At 39.2% G+C, this 17,550-nt stretch overlaps 1 protein-coding gene across 4 annotated transcripts in view; it reads right to left on the minus strand.

Annotated features, from left to right (window-relative positions):
* TDRD7 (tudor domain containing 7) overlaps nucleotides 1–17,550 on the minus strand; it is a 77,948-nt gene that overhangs the window by 28,155 nt on the left and 32,243 nt on the right. For all 4 annotated transcript variants that reach the window (XM_007524118.2, XM_060199129.1, XM_060199130.1 and 1 more), the window contains 4 exons: nucleotides 16,400–16,473; nucleotides 13,193–13,410; nucleotides 5,513–6,099; nucleotides 2,369–2,555 (listed from right to left, as the gene is read on the minus strand). In XM_007524118.2, coding sequence (XP_007524180.1) covers nucleotides 2,369–2,555; nucleotides 5,513–6,099; nucleotides 13,193–13,410; nucleotides 16,400–16,473 — 1,066 coding nt within the window. The remainder of the gene's footprint in view (nucleotides 1–2,368; nucleotides 2,556–5,512; nucleotides 6,100–13,192; nucleotides 13,411–16,399; nucleotides 16,474–17,550) is intronic.

Raw genomic sequence — 17,550 nt, forward strand, 5'->3', positions numbered from 1 at the left:
CAGGTTTTCTTTTCAAATTTTATCGAAGTATAGTTTACAATGAATCAAAATGTCCATGTAGGATGCTTATGCTCAGCAAAATAAGAGATGAAAGACAATTATCAGATGGTTTTAATCATATGTGGAATCTAGAGATTGGATATATATGAACTTGGAGGGGGGCAGAAGCAAGCAAACTGCACCATCAGATTTGTGAGCACTCTGGTGGCTGTCTTTGAGAGGTGGGTAGTGGGTATGTTGTGGAACTAGACACTATAATTCTTGTAATCTTGTAACATACTATTAAAAAATGTTTTAATATTTACTTATTTATTTGTTCCCTTTTGTTGCCCTTGTTGTTTTTTTATTGTTGTAGTTATTATTGTTTTTGATGCCGCTGTTGTTGGATAGGACAGAGAGAAATGGGGGGGAGAGACAGAGAGGGGAAGAGAAAGACAGACACCTGCAGACCTGCTTCACCGCCTGTGAAGTGACTCCCCTGCAGGTGGGGAGCTGGAGGCTCGAACCGGGATCCTTACACCGGTCCTTGCACTTTGCACCACCTGCGCTTAACCCACTGCGCTACAGCCCAACTCCCCTATTAAAAAAATTTAAGAGTTGGGGAGATAGCATAATGGTTATGCAAACATATTCTCATACCTGAGGCTCCAGATTCAATCCCCTATACCACCATAAGCCAGAGCTGAGCAGTGCTCTGGTTAAAAAATTAAATGAATAAAATGTCCATTTAAAGTATAGCTCACTGAGTTTTGACAAATGTAGACACCTATATAAACAACAATATACTTAAGATACAGATAATGTCCACTTCTCAAAAAAATCTGTCCTTCTCCCTGTGTAATTAAGTCCCCTCTGAGTCTTGATCTAGGCAACCACTGGTAAAAACCTGGGACTTTAGAGCCTCCAGCATGAAAATCATTTGCAGGACCACTATACTATCTTTCCCGACCTGCAATATGTAAGTTTTCCTCATATTACTGTATTTTCAGTAGTTCATTCCTTTTTATGGTTGAAGAGAATTTCAGTATATGGGTAGCTCACATTTTTACTAGTGAACCTATTAATAAGCATTTAGGTTGGATCCAGTCTAAGACAATTAATAATTTACTATAAGAAACCAAATTCTTATGGGTCTTACATGTTTGACTTTATAAGAAACTGCCCAGCTGTTTTCGGACTTTCAGTAAGGTCAAACTGCTTAAGAGTTGTTTCTCTACCCTAGAACTTGCTACGGAATTTCCACGATTTTTTCTAGGAGTGGAAAAGGTAGCTGGATGGTTTCTTCCTTTCTCCCTCCCTTCTCTCCCTCCTTCTTTTCTCTCTAGACCTCTGAAATAATGTAACTACTGCTGACTTAAAAGTTAACAGGGATGCGTGTGTGCGTGTGCGTGTGCGTGTGTGTGTGTGCAATAAGCTTATTTTTTTTAGAGGGACTTTTTGGATATATTTTTTTGTTTGTTTGTTTTTGGGATGAAACTCTCACGAGAGGGTTTCACATGACACAGAATAAAAGTGAAAGCGTGACAGCCTAGAGCACCACTCTGGTACATGTGAGACCAGGGATTCAACTGGGAAACTCAGGCACAAAAGTCCGACTTTCTACCATTTCCTCAGATATGAAGTAATCTCTTAAAATATTCTTGGTGTGGGGGTCGGGCAGTAGCACAGTGGGTTAAGCACACATGGTGCAAGGCACAAGGATCGGTGCAAGGATCCCAGTTTGAGCCCGTGGCTCCCCACCTGCAGGGGGGTCTCTTCACAGGCAGTGAAGCAGGTCTGCAGGTATCTATCTTTCTCTCTCCCTGTCTACCCTCCTCTCTCGATTTCTCTCTGTCCTATTCAAAAACATCATCAATGAAAACAAAAACAACAAGAAGGGCAATAACAAGGGCAACAAAATGGGGGAAAAAAGTAGCCTTCAGGAGCAGTGGATTAGAAGTGCAGACACCGAGCCCCAGCAATAACCCTGGAAGCAAATATATATATATGTGTGTGTGTGTATATATATATATATATATATATATATATATATATATATATATTCTTGGTGTATTGCACCAAAGTAAAAGACTCTTGAGTGGGGGTGAGCAGTGTTCAGGTCCTGGAACATAATGGTAGAGGAGTTACCTAGAGGGGGTTACATTGTTATGTGGAAAACTGAGAAATGTTACACAGTACAAAATACTGTATTTTATTGTCAACTGCAAACTATTAATTCCCCCCCACCCCACCCCCACCCCCCCGCTTAAAGGGGGAAAATATGTTTTCAACCTTTAGAGAAAACTGATTATGGTGAGAAAGGCCACAATATTAAAAATGGCATTTGCATTTGTCTTCATAATGTTATGACAAAGTGAACAGTGCTTGCCTTAATTTTGTTCTCTTCTGTTGAAATGATCTGTGCCCGGAGCCAAGCATCCTCCTCAGCATTGACTGCCAGCAACTGTCCAATCTGCACAGTCTGGACTGGTGTGACCTTAGGGTTCTTACTGTAATACTCCTTCATCTCATCTTCCATTAATTCCTGAGCAGCAGAATAATCTTTGCCCACATATCTGAATTAGTAAAAGGGAGAGACCACAAATGAATCAAACCAGAAGAAGGAAAAATACAGGAATTAAGTAATTATTACTGTTTTTCCCCCACTGATGTCTTTGGTTCTACTCTCAAATTTGCTTACATCAACAGGGAAGAGAGCACTATTTCATAAATGTTTCTACCTAGAGCAATGAAAAAATATATATAATCACAATGTACCTAAGACACTGTATAGCAGACCACAGGCAAGTGTAAATCCTTGACAACTACACAGAGAACATACTCTGAAGTGAGTGCAGCCTAGAATGTTCCTAGCTATGACCATGAAATGTGAGCTCAAACCTATACGGATGTAGAGGTTATGCAGGCTCCTGTGCTGAATATGGGCCCCAGATCAAATCGATGGGAGTTTACAGTTAATGGTATTTATATATTTTCCCCATATTTGGGAGCTACTCTCTTCCTTTATCAGCTTTCTAGTCCTCTTTCCAACTATGACACCATCTCTCCAGACAATACCTTTGATCCACCTGCATATTAGCTGTTGTGCTCAGGCAAAAATTAGTAAAGTCATGAGCCCCTTGGAATATACCTAAAATAGACTTACTAGCTTTTTCCACAATGGAGACCCCAAATCTCATCTGCTAGATTCTTGCCTTTAGGTTCCTGATTATTAAACAATTTGTTCTGCTTCATATCCTAATGCTTTTGATGCCAACCTGACTTCCCTGAGCAGATGACCTCATCAATATACTCTGGAACCCCACCTCCCTGGAGCTCTGCCCCACTAAGGAAAGATAGAAACAGGCTGGAGGTATGGATCAGCCTGCCAACGCCCGTGTCCAGCAGAGAAGCAGTTATAGAAACCAGACCTTCCACCTTCTGCACCCCATAATCATCCTTGGTCCATGCTCCCAGAGTGATAAAAAATAGGAAGGCTTTCAAGGGAGGGGATGGGACATGGAACTCTAGTAATGGGAATTATGTGGGATTGTACCCTTCTCCCCCTTATCCTATGGTCTTGTCGATATTTTTTATTTATTTTTAATTTTTTAAATTATCTTCATTTTATTTACTGGATAGAGACAGCCAGAAATCGAGAGGGAAACGGGTGATAGAGGGGGAGAGACAGAGAGACACCTGCACTGCTTCACCACTTACAGAGCATTCCCCATGCAGTTGGGGACTGGGGGCTCGAACCCAGATCCTTGCGCATTATAACATATGCACTCAACCAGATGGGCCACTACCTAGCCCCGAATTTTTTTATTTTTTAAATAAATTTAAAAATAAATTTAAAAAGTATCAATACTAGACCCACCTGGCCAAGAGGGCGCATGCTGATCAGTGAATTTACTCTATGCAGTCTAGCTTTTACCCAGGGTCCAAGAATTTCTACATAGTGCTAATGATCTAATCACTTTGGCTAGACAGAAACCTCCCTACTCAAGTGCTGGAAGTGATCCTGATTCCTGACACCTTTGGTAAGAACATCATAAATGGGTGGGTGTTTGGTCTCTAATAATGGTACCACCTACTGGCAACACACCAAAGGACCAAAAGGGCAGGTTTAATTTTTACTTATAATCTCAAGTGGAAAAAAGAATACACTATTAATACCCTTCTTTTATCTCAGTTTGGGGGTGTTTTTATACATTCTTGGTAACTAGCAGTAGGAGAGAAGACATTACAGTCAATCCATTCACTACTGGGGGAAAGGCTTAAAGTCCTGTATACAAGGAAATATTGCTTATTTTAAGACAATGGCTATTTTAAAGCCAAACACTGCATACATATTACTCCAGAAATAGCCATTAGAGATGAATCATATTCTATCTTTTAAGCATACTGAGCTTTACAAATGTTAAGGTACTGTTTGAAATGCAGCTGTACCCTTGGCTATAAAGTCTCCTAATCGACATTCAACTCTGTCCAAGTGCCTATTTCCATGGAGCTGGAGTCTCATGGGGTCTCCTTGTAGCATTCCTATGGCTCTGGAAGCTGAACTGCAAGAGGTCTGGGCTGTTGCCCATTATTATACACTTTTCCTGGCACAGGCTCCTGCCAGGGAGAAGGGAGATGGTGAGCAGCAGCGTATAACCTGCCAATAGCTTTTGCTCTTGCAGCAACCAACTGAGAACAGCAACAAGGCTAGGATGGGGCTAGTGGGATAATGTTATAGGTGGTCTGACAGTGGAACCCGCCAACCCTCAGCAACCTATTTCTATTGGCTACGGGATATGATCTTTCAGCAGTTATTAGCCCTGTGTAAAATAAGATCTAAGGCTTCACATTTTGTTCTAGTTTGAACATACGAGGGTACCAGATTCACATCATTTTATATTTAGGCTCAAGTTTGTTCAAATGGAAGAACTCTGATCTATTTTAATCATTCAGGGTGCGTATGTGTGAGCCCTTCCCACTTCAGCTGATTCTCTGGAAGAGTAGAAGTTATAACTAGAGGGTCATTTTGGTTGAAGGAGTCTGGATTCTGTTCAACCACCTGAGGTCTCCAGAGATCCAGCTACATCAGTCCCCATTATTTATTCTGCGTAAAGAGTTGCTAATCACAATCTTTTGTTATCTTCTATACATTCTATAGTTTCTCCAAAAGGTCACGTCTAGTGCCTGGAGTTGGAGTGTGTTTAGTATTTCCAGCTGTTACTGCTACAGTGTGCCACATTAAATAGTATTACTTACCTTTTGGGTTGGCTAGATTCTCCTGTGGAGTTTGTTTTGCTTTTGACAAATATTATAAAAACTGTTTTACTGACATTTTAAAAAAATATGTAAGCCATTTTATTTCAATATCATAGTAGTTGTATATTTTGAAATCTAACAAATATATTCTACTTCATTACAAATCTGGATTGAACTAATAACATTTTATTCTTCCTCAATCCTTAGCATCCTTATGAATAGACAAGTAAGAATAGTACAGGAGGACCCTAAGGAATGAGAAAGTAAAACTTGCCTGATAACCACTTCATTTGTGTTACTTAGCTCAACCACCAGTACAGATGGGGATGCCTCAGTTGGAATGGTTAGTGAAGGAATCACTATATTCTCCAGGACAGCGTCAGCGCTTTCGGCGATGTTTTCTTCTATTTGCATATATTCTTGTTCAATCATAGACTTGATGTCATAATCGCCTTGTGCTTGTTCAGCATCCTTTAGAAGTTTGTCGGCAGGCAATGGAAGTTTAGCATAGAGAATTGCTTTCTTGGGATTGCCAGAAATGTAGTCAATGGTGCACACATCAGAAAGCAAGGCAAGATTTTTTAAGGCATCTACAGGGATTTTCACTTTGTACATGTCCTCAAATGCTCTGGGGAGTGCACTGGCCCAAAGACCACTTGAGTACTTCCCCAGCAGCTCTGCAACTTTCTCTTTAAAGTCTCCTGGCATAGCTGTCGGACACTCTTTTAATGGTGATATTTGTTTTGGCAGAGGTAATAGGGATGGAGGCACTTTTTCAGCTTCCTGTTCACTTCTCAAAAGCTGCTTTCTCTTAGCTGGATAAAGAAGTAAATCCTGACCACCACTGCAAGGCTTTTCCACCTGAAATTTTAAATAAAAAATGAGAGAGATTTCCAAGTATGTAAACTACCTGAAAAACATCAGTATATGTTAAATTTGAGAACACTTTTTTTTTTGCTACCAGAGTTGTCACTGGAACTTAGTGCCTGCATGATGACTTCACCACTCCAGGGAGACATTTTTATTTTTCCACCCATTTTCCCTTTTGATAGAGAGTGACAGATAAGAGTTGGAAAGAGAGCGAGAGAAAGGAGAAGGAGAAACACTGCTTCATCGCTCATCGTGGGGACTGGGGGCTTGAACCTGGGTCTTTATGGATGGTAATGAATGTCCTCTATTAGGTGTGCCACCACTCAGCCCCCTAGAATGACTCTTTTTAAATTATAGAGAAGACAGAAGTGTATAGTTTACTTGCCTTAATTACTTAGACTTTAATATAATACCTTTACTTGCAAATAATCATCATATGTCATTTAGCAAAAATAAACAGGAAGATAAACTAGTATTAATTTTCCTTGTGAGGCATCTGGCCTCTAACAATCTTAGGAAATCATGAGCATTCTGCCCTATACACCACAATCTCATTTAGTTCTTGCTCACAAATCCACAGCAACAGCTTACAAAATTAAACACAAGGCAGAATGAAGTTGTGAAATGGTATCAGAACTGTCTGGGATAAATCACTGGGGCGAAAGCTAGGAAATCTTTAGACAAAGCTTAAGTGCTAACTGTTTAGTACTCTTCTACTGGCAGTACCCTGAGAAAACTCTTAGCTTACCATTATCCAGAAAAAGATACTCCAGAGGCAAAGAAGTTTTTATAGCTACCAGGCAGAAAGTTGTTGGATAGGACAGAAAAAAATGGAGAGAGGAGGGGAAGACAGAGAGAAGGAGAGAAAGATACCTGCAGACCTGCTTCACTGCTTATGAAGCGATTCCCCTGCAGGTGAGGAGCCAGAGGCTCGAACCAGGATCCTTATGCTGGTCCTTTCACTTTGCGCCACGTGTGCTTAACCTGCTGAGCTACCGCCTGGCTCCTAGTAAATTATTTATTTAACAAAATAAATAAAAATGTAAATCAAAACCAAAACGAAACAAAAACCCCAGGACACGTGCATGGCAAGGCAGGTATACTACCCAGGTGAGCTATTCTGTTGACCAAGAAGGGTTTTCTAGACCACTAAGGTAAGTATGCTGGGTGTCTTAACTTACTAAAAAGAGCACTCTGTATTCTTTTGAGTATGACTTCATTTCCTTCATTTTCCATACAATGCTTAATTGGGAGAGAATTGCATACATAAAGAAAGAAGGTACTGTCATATTGCCAGAGGTTCAATACCGTAAAAGACAGTTAATTGGATATTAAAATAGATTTCTTTCAGTCTGACTCCGTAAATGAATAAAGGTATCAAATATTAGATTTTCCTCATTATATTCTTTCTTAAAATATTTATTTATTCGCTTTTGTTGCCCTTGTTCTTTTATTTGTTGTGGTAATTGTTGTTATTGATGTCATCATTGTTGGATAGGACAGAGAGAAATAGAGAGAGGAGGGGAAGACAGAGACGGGGAGAGAAAGACAGACACCTGCAGACCTGTTTCACCACCTGTGAAGCGACTCCCCTGCAGGTGGGGAGCTGGGGGCTCGAACCAGGATCCTTACGCTGGTCCTTGTGCTTTGTGCCACCTGTGCTTAACCCGCTGTGCTACCGCCCGACTTCCTTTTTATATACTTTTGTGAATGTATACTTAAAAGTTTAAGGACTGAGGATAAGTTTTGTCTTTGAAAAATCTAAAGCCTCCATGAAAGTGGAGGCAATTTGTACTGGTCGCCTGTAGTCATTCCCGGTCATCTCTGGACTTCTCTGATACTGGTGACACTCTGGGTAGCATGTTATTATGACATTTACAGGTTTTTTTTTTTTTATCTTTAAGCCTCAGGAACACACACAACTATATGGAATACTCCTCATTCTGCTCTCTCAATAGTTAATCCACTTCTCAGAGAGATTCTTGTTTCAAAATCTAGAACCTTAAAATGCCAATTTTCAGGGTTTTTTTTTTTTTTTTTTTACCAGAGCACTGTTCAGCTCTGTTTTACAGTGGTGCGAGGGATTAAACCTGGCACTTTGGAGCCTCATGCAAAGAGAGACTCTTTGCATAAACGTTATGCTATCTATCCTCCACTTGAAAGCCAATCTTTACTTTATTCTTTTAAGACACTCAAGATACAATTGAGTATTCAGAGAAGTATATATATATATGAGCTAACAGAACAACAAGACAGACTTCTCTGCATGTTTTTCACTTGCTACATAAAATGTTCACGTAATTTTAGACATAGGCATTACAGCCCTCCATACGCAGCAGAGCTGACTGAGCCTCCTGGGTTTATCTTAAAACACTTTTTTCAGTTTTCACTTGGCAACACCTTCTCAAAGTTTTTCAACACCTTCTCTGAAGTAGACTGTACAGACTAATACCAGTGAAATACAGCTTACTTATATAAAGTAAATCTCACAAGCCCTAGGCCCACACTGTGTATTATGGCTTCTTCTAACTCAAAACAAGTGAAGACAGGTTCTTCAGCTTTAGGCTATCTTTCTCATCCCAGTGAGCGCTGGGAATGCAGGCACTTCACTGAGTCTTCACTGAGGCCAGCTCACCTCTCAGGGTGCACACTTACCAGGCCTTACACTTCCTAGCTCTGCAAGTTCATTTCTAGCTTGATTTCTGTCACATTTGGAATCACAACCTGAGTGAGCCACATCTCTTACGTGACTCTTAAGAGGTTTTTTTCTAAATTTGCTGAAGGTAGGCAGGTTTGGTAGGTTTGAGACCCAAGGATCAAAAACATTTGATTTCTTCAGGAGTTCTGTATGTTCCTACAAAGAAAATTCTTCATCCTATGTGCCAAGAAGCCTTTAACTCCTTGGTACTGAAAGGTTATTGACCTCCTTCTTAATTTTACCTGTATTGTAATTAAACCCTTGAAGCCAAACTCCTTGTGTCTATGAAGGCTTACCTGCTAACTCTAGATCATGAGCAGTTGGGGTAAACTTACTGTCTCTAGTGGAATCAGAACCTTCGAGAGGATTCTATAACAGAATTGGTATTATCCAATGAAATAAAAAAGTTTTCCTAAGCAATTGTAAGGGTCTCACCCAGCCACACTTTTGTTTCTTCTGGGTAGTAAACTTTTTGTGTAGAAACTTTAAGTTCAAATCTTCATTTTATGTGGTCACTACACAGCAGAAACCCGACAGTGGAGTAAATCATTTACCAAACTTGATTTCCAGCATTAAAAAAAGTTTTAGAAATGGCTTTGAACTCAAAAAACCAGTTAAAAATTGCCAATTAGAATAAACCAATTATTCAAAATTTAATAAAAACACGGGTCCGTAGCAACAATTAAAACATCCAGAAGTCACTTGCTAGCAGCTTGTATATTTTTAAAAATATTTATTTTATTTATTTCCTTTTGTTGCCCTTGTTATTTTATTGTTTAGTTATTGTTATTGTCATTGTTGTTGGAAGCTTGTATATTATTAATGCTAGTTCAGAAAAGGAAAGAGTGACTGGTTGATCACCTCCTTAATATTTGTTTCCTTGTGCTAAAGCTGAGAAGTGTTTATGGCCCAGGTGATTAGACCCTCCATAATTGCAAAGATGGTAATCTTTCATCCCTCAGCAGATGTAGTCCACTCTGACAGTCAACTGAAAATCCTTCCAAGTGCCTATTTCTCTCTAGGCACTAGGGAAATGGGTCATTTCCTTTCTTCTCCTACCCTTTTATATAGAATGTTTTATAAAGTTGAGGAAGAAAGCTTTTTGTTGTTGTTATTGCTACAGTGCCAGGGACAAACACCTGCAGGATTCACCCTTCTTGGACTGACCTTCTGTTTTCATTTTACAGAGAGACATAGACAAGGGAGGGGGAGACACCACAGCACTGATTTCCTCCCGTGCCAGAGCACTTCATGTGATACTAGAACTCAAACTCAGGTCACACCCTACCAGGTTAGCTACTCTTTTGGTCACAGAAAGCACTTTCCTGTGAAGTGTATTTGAGAACAATAAAATAGTGACACTGTGTTTGAGTTCCTTACACCTAATAAGATACACATTACCAAGCTGTTTCTTACTCTAAATTTTCTATACTGTGTTTCAGACTGATCTTTCTTGTAATCGTAACAGCTTTGGACATGTTATCAGTGGTCTTGCTTTTCAGCAATATGGCAAAAGCAAGAAGTCAAAAGGAAGGGAGAATAACCATGTTGAGAGCCTGACTTCCTCCCTCCATTCCATTTTTTTTTTAAAATAGGGTAGGGAGAAACAGACCGTGAAAGAGAGATACCTGCAGCACTGCTTCACCACTTGTAAAGCTCCCCCTCTGCAGGTGGAGACTAGGGGCTTGAACCTGAGTACTTGTGCATGGTAACATATGCGCTCACCCAGGTGTGCCATCACCTCATCCTCATGAGACAACTATTTAAAAGTGTTTACTAAGGGTTGGGCGGTAGCGCAGCAGGTTAAGCACACGTGGCGCAAAGCACAAGGACCAGCGTAAGGATCCCGGTTCGAGCCCCTGGCTCTCTACCTACAGGGGAGTCACTTCACAGATGGTGAAGGCAGTCTGCAGGTGTCTCTCTTTCTCTACCTCTCTCTGTCTTCCCCTCCCCTCTTCATTTCTCTCTGTCCTATCCAACAACGAATGACATCAACAATAATAATAACCACAACAAGGATACAACAATAAGAGTAACAAAAGGGGGGGGGAAATGGCCTAAAGGAGCAGTGGATTCATGGTGCAGGCACTGAGCCCCAGCAAGAACCCTGGAGGCAAAAAAATTGTTTACTAGGAGACTGTAAAACATATTCAGAAGATTATTTTTTAAGTTTTGAAAAACATCAATAGACATCAGTAAGACTGGCACTTTTCAGCATCCTGTACACAATGATCAACTAGGCAAAAGCTTGTACCTGGTAACTGACAGTAATCACAGGAAGTACTCCTATGCAAATTTGAGAGACGCAGCATAGATAAAATTTAAAATTCTTTATAGTTGACTTTCACTGCCTTGATAGAAAGTATCATGAAACAAAGATTAATCTGAATGACTTAGGAGGTGATACACTGGATAAGGCTCTCAAGTCTATGGTCTTGAATTTGATCCCTGGCATCACATATGTGAGAGTGATGCTCTGGTTTTCTCTCTCATAAATAAATAAAATAAACCTAACACATGCAGGAGGACCTGAATTCATTCCTTTTTTTTTTTCCCTGGCAGGGTTATTGTTGGGGCTTGGCACCTTCACCATTCCATCGGTTTCTGGTGGTCTTATCTTCTTTTATAGAAGTGAGAGGCAGAGAGGGGAGAAGGGAGGAAGAGAAAGAGAGAGAGGGAGATATGGAGGAGAGACATCTGCAGTACTGCTGTACCTCTTGTGAAACTTTTCCCTTGCAGGTGGGGACTGGGGGACTGGGGGACTGGGGTTTAAACCCAGCTTCTTGTGCACGGCAGTGAGCGTGCATGACCAGGTTCCTTCTCATTACCTGGATTCACTCTCGGGCACCAAATCAAAGTTACATGTTCTGTATAGCTAGAAACATTTACGAAACATCTAAAAGTTAGTTACTTTGGTTTAAAAACCCAGTTGTCTGTCTGGCTGACTTAAGATTCTAATGAACTATGGTGCTTCATCATTTTTATTGTAATAACAAAGAAAATAAATAAATAAATAACAAGTAGAGACAAGTATCAAAGCAGTTTTCTTTTTGCCTCCAAATGCACCTAAGGTGATTTCAAAACATTTTATTTATTTATTTATTGGATAGAGACAGAGAGAAATTGAGAAGGAAGGGACTGGAGAGGGAGGGGATTGCAAGAGGGGCCTGTAGACTGGTTCGTCTTTCAGAAAGCTTCCCCCCTGCAGGCTGGGGCTGGGGGTTTGCAGCACCTGGGTCCTTGTGTATTGTAACATGTTCTCTCAATGAGATGGACCACTGCCCAGCCCCCCATAATGATTTTTTTTCAGTGAAGTGCCAAGAATTGAACTAAGGATCTCATACAGCCCATTTAAAAAAATGATATTGATAGAGAAAGTATTAGTGGGCAAACAGCCTATGGAGCTGCATGCTTTGGCACTCTCGTGTGCTGGCTGGGCCAGGGCCTGAACCCAGACCCTCATGCACGGAAGGTGTATAGACTACCCACTGAGCCACCTTTTTGATCCCCACCCCTGTACTAATCTTAAAATAATAACATATTTTGCCAATGGCTGGCAAAAATAATTAAAATCTTTTAGATAAAAGTCTTATTAATAATGCTCAGGAAAAAACACATAAAATCTGAGGCTAATAAAAATATGACCAGTAATTTTGAATCTACCAATATCAATACAAAACAGCACCCACATCATCATACATAAAATGTATTCTTAAAATAATTTTGACCCACCTGCATGTTAGCTCTTGGGCCCAGGCAAAAATCAGTAAATCCACAAGCCCATTGGAATACACCTAGAACAGACTTCCTAGAAGATCCCAAATCTCATCTGCTATACTCTTTCTTAACTTTAGGTTCCCAATTATTAAACAGGTTCCTTTTTATTAAACTTTATATCTTAATACTTTGCAACCACCAAGTTGCAAAAGCTACCATGATGCCAACCTGACTTTCCTGGGCAGACGACCTTACCAATGTGTCCTGGAACCCCACCTCCCCAGTGCCCTTCCACACTAGGGAGAGACAGAAAACAGACTGGGGGTGTGGATCAACCTGCCAATGCCCATGTCCAGTGGAGAAGCAATTATAGAAGCCAGACCTCCCACCTTCTGCACCCCATAAAGATCTTTGGTCTATATTCCCAGAGAGATAAAAAGAACGGAAAAGCTTCCAATGGAGGTGGTGGGATAGGGAACTCTGGTGGTAGGAATTGTACGGAATTGTACTTCTCTTATCCCATTATCTTGTTGACCATTATTAAATCACTAACAAAATAAAATTTTAAAAAATTAAGAAGATAAAAGGCAGTAAGTAAGATTAATAATTAAAAATCTTAAAGTGGTACAGGGAGGAGGGGTCAGGAGGAAGGAATAAGGAAACACATACCGTGCAAATGTGAGGCCAGTGTTCAAACTGCTGTAAAATTCCTTGATTCAGTTCTTCATTATATAGCTCTTTGTAAAACTGTGGCAGTTTAGATACCCAAATGCCATTGGTATGCTTGTGTAGTATTTCCTTTATTCGGTTTTGAACCTCATCCAATTTATAAGTGTAAGAGGCAGGAGGCGTGACATTTGGTTTTTCAAAAGTCTGATTTAAATTATCTTTGGATTAAAAAAATGACAGAATTAATCAAAATGCTTAACACCTCAGATTGTCCTCATCACCTTTATGAGGATAACTTAGAATAAATTTAAAGACTTTAAAGGGTTTGTATACCAAAAATACCCTAATTAAACAAGAAGAGAAAAATATTGTTAGCTTTTAAATTTATTAAATTTGTGTTTTTAAGTTCCCCAATGCTTCAGGTCTGTGGGGCTTAAGGGACTTTGAAGGGATTGGGACTTTGAAGGGATTGGGAGGGGGAGGTAGAGAGGGAGAGATACAGATAAGACACCTGCAGACTTGCTTCACCATTTGTAAAGTGACCCTCCTTCAAGTGGGGAACTGGGGGGCTGGAACTTGGATCCTTGCATGGGTCCTTGTGCTTCAGACTACGTGCACTTAACCCAGTGCCTGGCCCTGTGAAACTTAATTTATTACCAGTGAACATTTATAAAGTTTTGGTTAGCTCTCAGACTAATTGTTATTAATAAAATAAACCTGAGTTAACATCCAAAGAAATCTTCTCCATAAGTTTAAGTGATTCCCATCACTGCAGGTCTCAGGTCCCCTTTATCATGAAGTCTCCCTTTGCCTTTCTCAGTCATTACTCTTTGTCTGGAATGTCTCTTTATGGCATTTAAGCATCTATTTCTATTTCTTGCGTAATAAGGAAATTTGAGTGTCCAGTTTAGCTGACAGCTCTGGTATTTTAATAACTGTGCAGGTCATTATAAATTTCTAAGTTTCACTGGGATATAGACCAGGGTGTATTAAATATTGCTGCCCACAAGGAGAATATATTCATAATTTAAACAGTATTTCTGCTAGGAATCAACTGTTTTCATTTTATTTTTAAACTGGCTGTTAAGACATCCAGGTTGGATTGAGAAGGCTGGTCTCTGAGGATGCTAGGAAGATAAAGAATAACTGTATCTGAGAATGAGTGCATGCTGACTGCTTTGCCCACAAAAAGCATGAGACCTGGCTTTCCGAAGACTCAGTTTGGCTCAGTGACCAGAATTATCTAGAATGTTCACATGTATTTCTACCCAAAGAAATAATTAATTTAACTTCCTCTCAGATGTTAATATACAAGGACCGAAAAAAAAAAAAAAAAAAAAAAGGAAATGATGACTTTCTCACATCTAGCCTAGTGGTCCCTCCTAAAGAGACAGTGTCAACAGCGGACTCTCAGTTAGGGTCTTTGCAAATAAATGCACCTGCTCTGAACAGGAAGCCACTGAAGTCACACAAACTGTGTACCTTTTGTTAAAAACAAATCAGGGAAGCAATCCAGGCTGTAGGAGAGAGGAAAGGGTGTGTGTGTGTGTGTGTGTGTGTGTGTGTGTGTGTGTGTGTGTGTGTTTGCCTTATCAGTTCTGTCAGGTGAGTTTTAATTCTCTGGTGACAAGTCTTTGTGGGTATACAGAAAACTAATTTAATCTAATTAAAAAATATAGCTTCTAAAAGGGCATACAGTTTTACCAAATAGCCAGTTTCAGGAAACACATATGCAGAAATAATTGACACCAACAAAAATCATATTCTTCAACAAATTTCCATAAGAAATATTGGAGAGGAGCCAGCAAGAGAGCTCACTTGGGTAGTGAGCCTATTTTGTCATACCCCCACCACACTGGAGAAAGCTTAGGTGTTGTGGCTTCTTTCCTTCTCTCCCTATCTGAAAATGTCAACCCAGAGCTGGAAAGCTGGTGATGGAAAAAACTAACAAACAACAACAACAACAACAAAAAACAGTGGAGGATGGGGGTAGATAGCATAATGGTTATGCAAAAAGACTCCTATGCCTGAGGTTCCAAAGTCCCAGGTTCAATTCCCCTCACCACCATAAGCCAGAGCCGAGTAGTGCACTAGTATTAAATATATATAGTATTAAATATATATTAATACATATAAAATATATACTAGTATTAAATATATAAAAATATATATAATATAAATATATAAGTATAAAGTATATATATATGTGTGTGTATATATATACATATATATATATACATACACATATATATAAGTGTATATATATATATATACACACACACACACACCACATATATACTGGAGACATTTTCTTAGGGGGAAAACAGAACTTTAATTTAATAAAAATCACACTTAAAATAACATGATAAAAAAAATCACACTGAAACTTGTTACAAAAGTACTAATTCGGAAGACCCTTTGTCCCTTGGGTGAGTCTACAGTGGAGGATTCATACACTGGTAGCAGAAGCAAGACACTAAGTAGCTGACTTTCCAAATACTCACATTCTTTACTATGTCCTATTGCTACAGCTCCTTGGATTTTATAACCTATGAAGTCAATCATATTCATATTTAGATGTCTACTGATTACTGCATACAGTTCAAGGGCCCAGTTTTTAAATGGTAGGCAATCTGAAACTCTCACACTTATGGACAGTACTTTAAATTTCTGAGTGATAGGGTGACACGGGACAGAGGCATCTCTCTGCAGGATACCTCTGACATGCGGCAGTAAAATGTAATGTGTCTGAGATGAATAAGGCATCAATTCAGAGTAATAATGCTACCTTTGGAGGTATTTTCTTTTGAAGTGTTTAGATCAACTTATAATTAAAATTGGTTTTATTTATTTGATAGAAGAGAGAGAGACTAAGAGGGGAGGGGAAAATAGAAAGGGAGAAAGAATCAGACACCTACAGCCCTACTTCATCAATTGTAGAATTTCCCCCACCACAGGTGAAAACTGGAGGCTTGAGCCCAGGTCCTTGCACACATGTGCACTTAACCCGGTGTGCTGCTTGCCTGGCTGCCCAATTTCGAATTTAAGAACATGAAGAAAGAAAGAGCTACTCGAAGTGGAAGGTGAGAGCAAACATCAAAGATAGACACTGGTCACTTTTACTGGGGCTCTGAAATTACAGAAGTCAAAATGTATCGTGTTGGAGATGAGTATTTGGAAAACGAAGATTATGTTTGGAAAACATACCGCTCATTTCCTTAGTGCAGGTTCTTGAGAGTTGCATCTGAAAAGCAGGTGAGAGGCATACCTTTGAACTGAACCTAAGATAGTAAAAAGAAAAACTTTGTTAAAATACAAATAGCAAAGTTTAAGGCAAATTTTAAACGTGATGCTTTTTATTTAAAGTCTTTTTTATTTAAAGAAGAGTAAGTCAATAAAATATCTGAAAATGAGTAAAATGAAAATGATACCTGGTATCAGAATTTGTGCTTCATAGTCACCCAAGAAAAGTTATTTAAACTATAATTTTAGAAGACTATCCTGGAAATCAAAATTCAATTAAATACCGTTAAGAGGCTAGCAATACAAAGTAAGAAAAGGCATGCAAAGGCCAAAGACAAATAAAGAAAAATTTAGACTATAACTGAAAATGAACAACTTGCCCCACCAGATAAGAGAAATTGATTATAAAGAACACTAAAATATTTTCACAGATAATTATGGAAAGCCTAGAAACAATTTACATTAGCTCTCAGCATGTGATGAAAGTGGTCAGAGAGGAGATTATTCAACTACTGAGGAAAGTAGAAACACACACATTGAAACACCATCAAATGCAGTGCTAGGAGCCCCATCATGCAAGGAGTATACTCAACAGGATGTCTAAGCTTTGCTGTCATTTTATAGAATCAATTCAGATTTGAACTGAAGTTTAGACATATATGGTATTCCAGACATATATTGGATCCAACTAGTGCTTTGGATCGAAACTGAAGAATTAACTATTATTTCCTGAACCTTATAAAACCATATCAGCTATAAGCAACATTATATAGACAATTTAATAAAAATAATTTTAGGGTTACTTTATAAAAATTACCTAAATATTAAAAGTAGTACTCGGTTTTCTCTCTGTATCTCTCTCCCTCGGCATCTCTCTCAAAAATAAAAGAAATCAAATAATTTTTTAAAAAAGAGGCCAGGTCGTGGTCCGGGAGGTGGAGCAGTGGATAGGGCTTTGAACTCTGAAGCATGAGGTCCCAAGATTCAATTCCCAGCAGTACATGTACCAGAGTGATGTCTGGTTCTTTCTCTCTCTCCTAACATTTCTCATGAATAAATAAATAAATAAATTCTTTAAAAAAAAAAAAAGAGGCCAGGTTAGGTGGTGGTGTACC

The sequence above is a fragment of the Erinaceus europaeus genome, chromosome 10 (assembly GCF_950295315.1).
Source record: "Erinaceus europaeus chromosome 10, mEriEur2.1, whole genome shotgun sequence".
NCBI lineage: Eukaryota > Metazoa > Chordata > Mammalia > Eulipotyphla > Erinaceidae > Erinaceus > Erinaceus europaeus.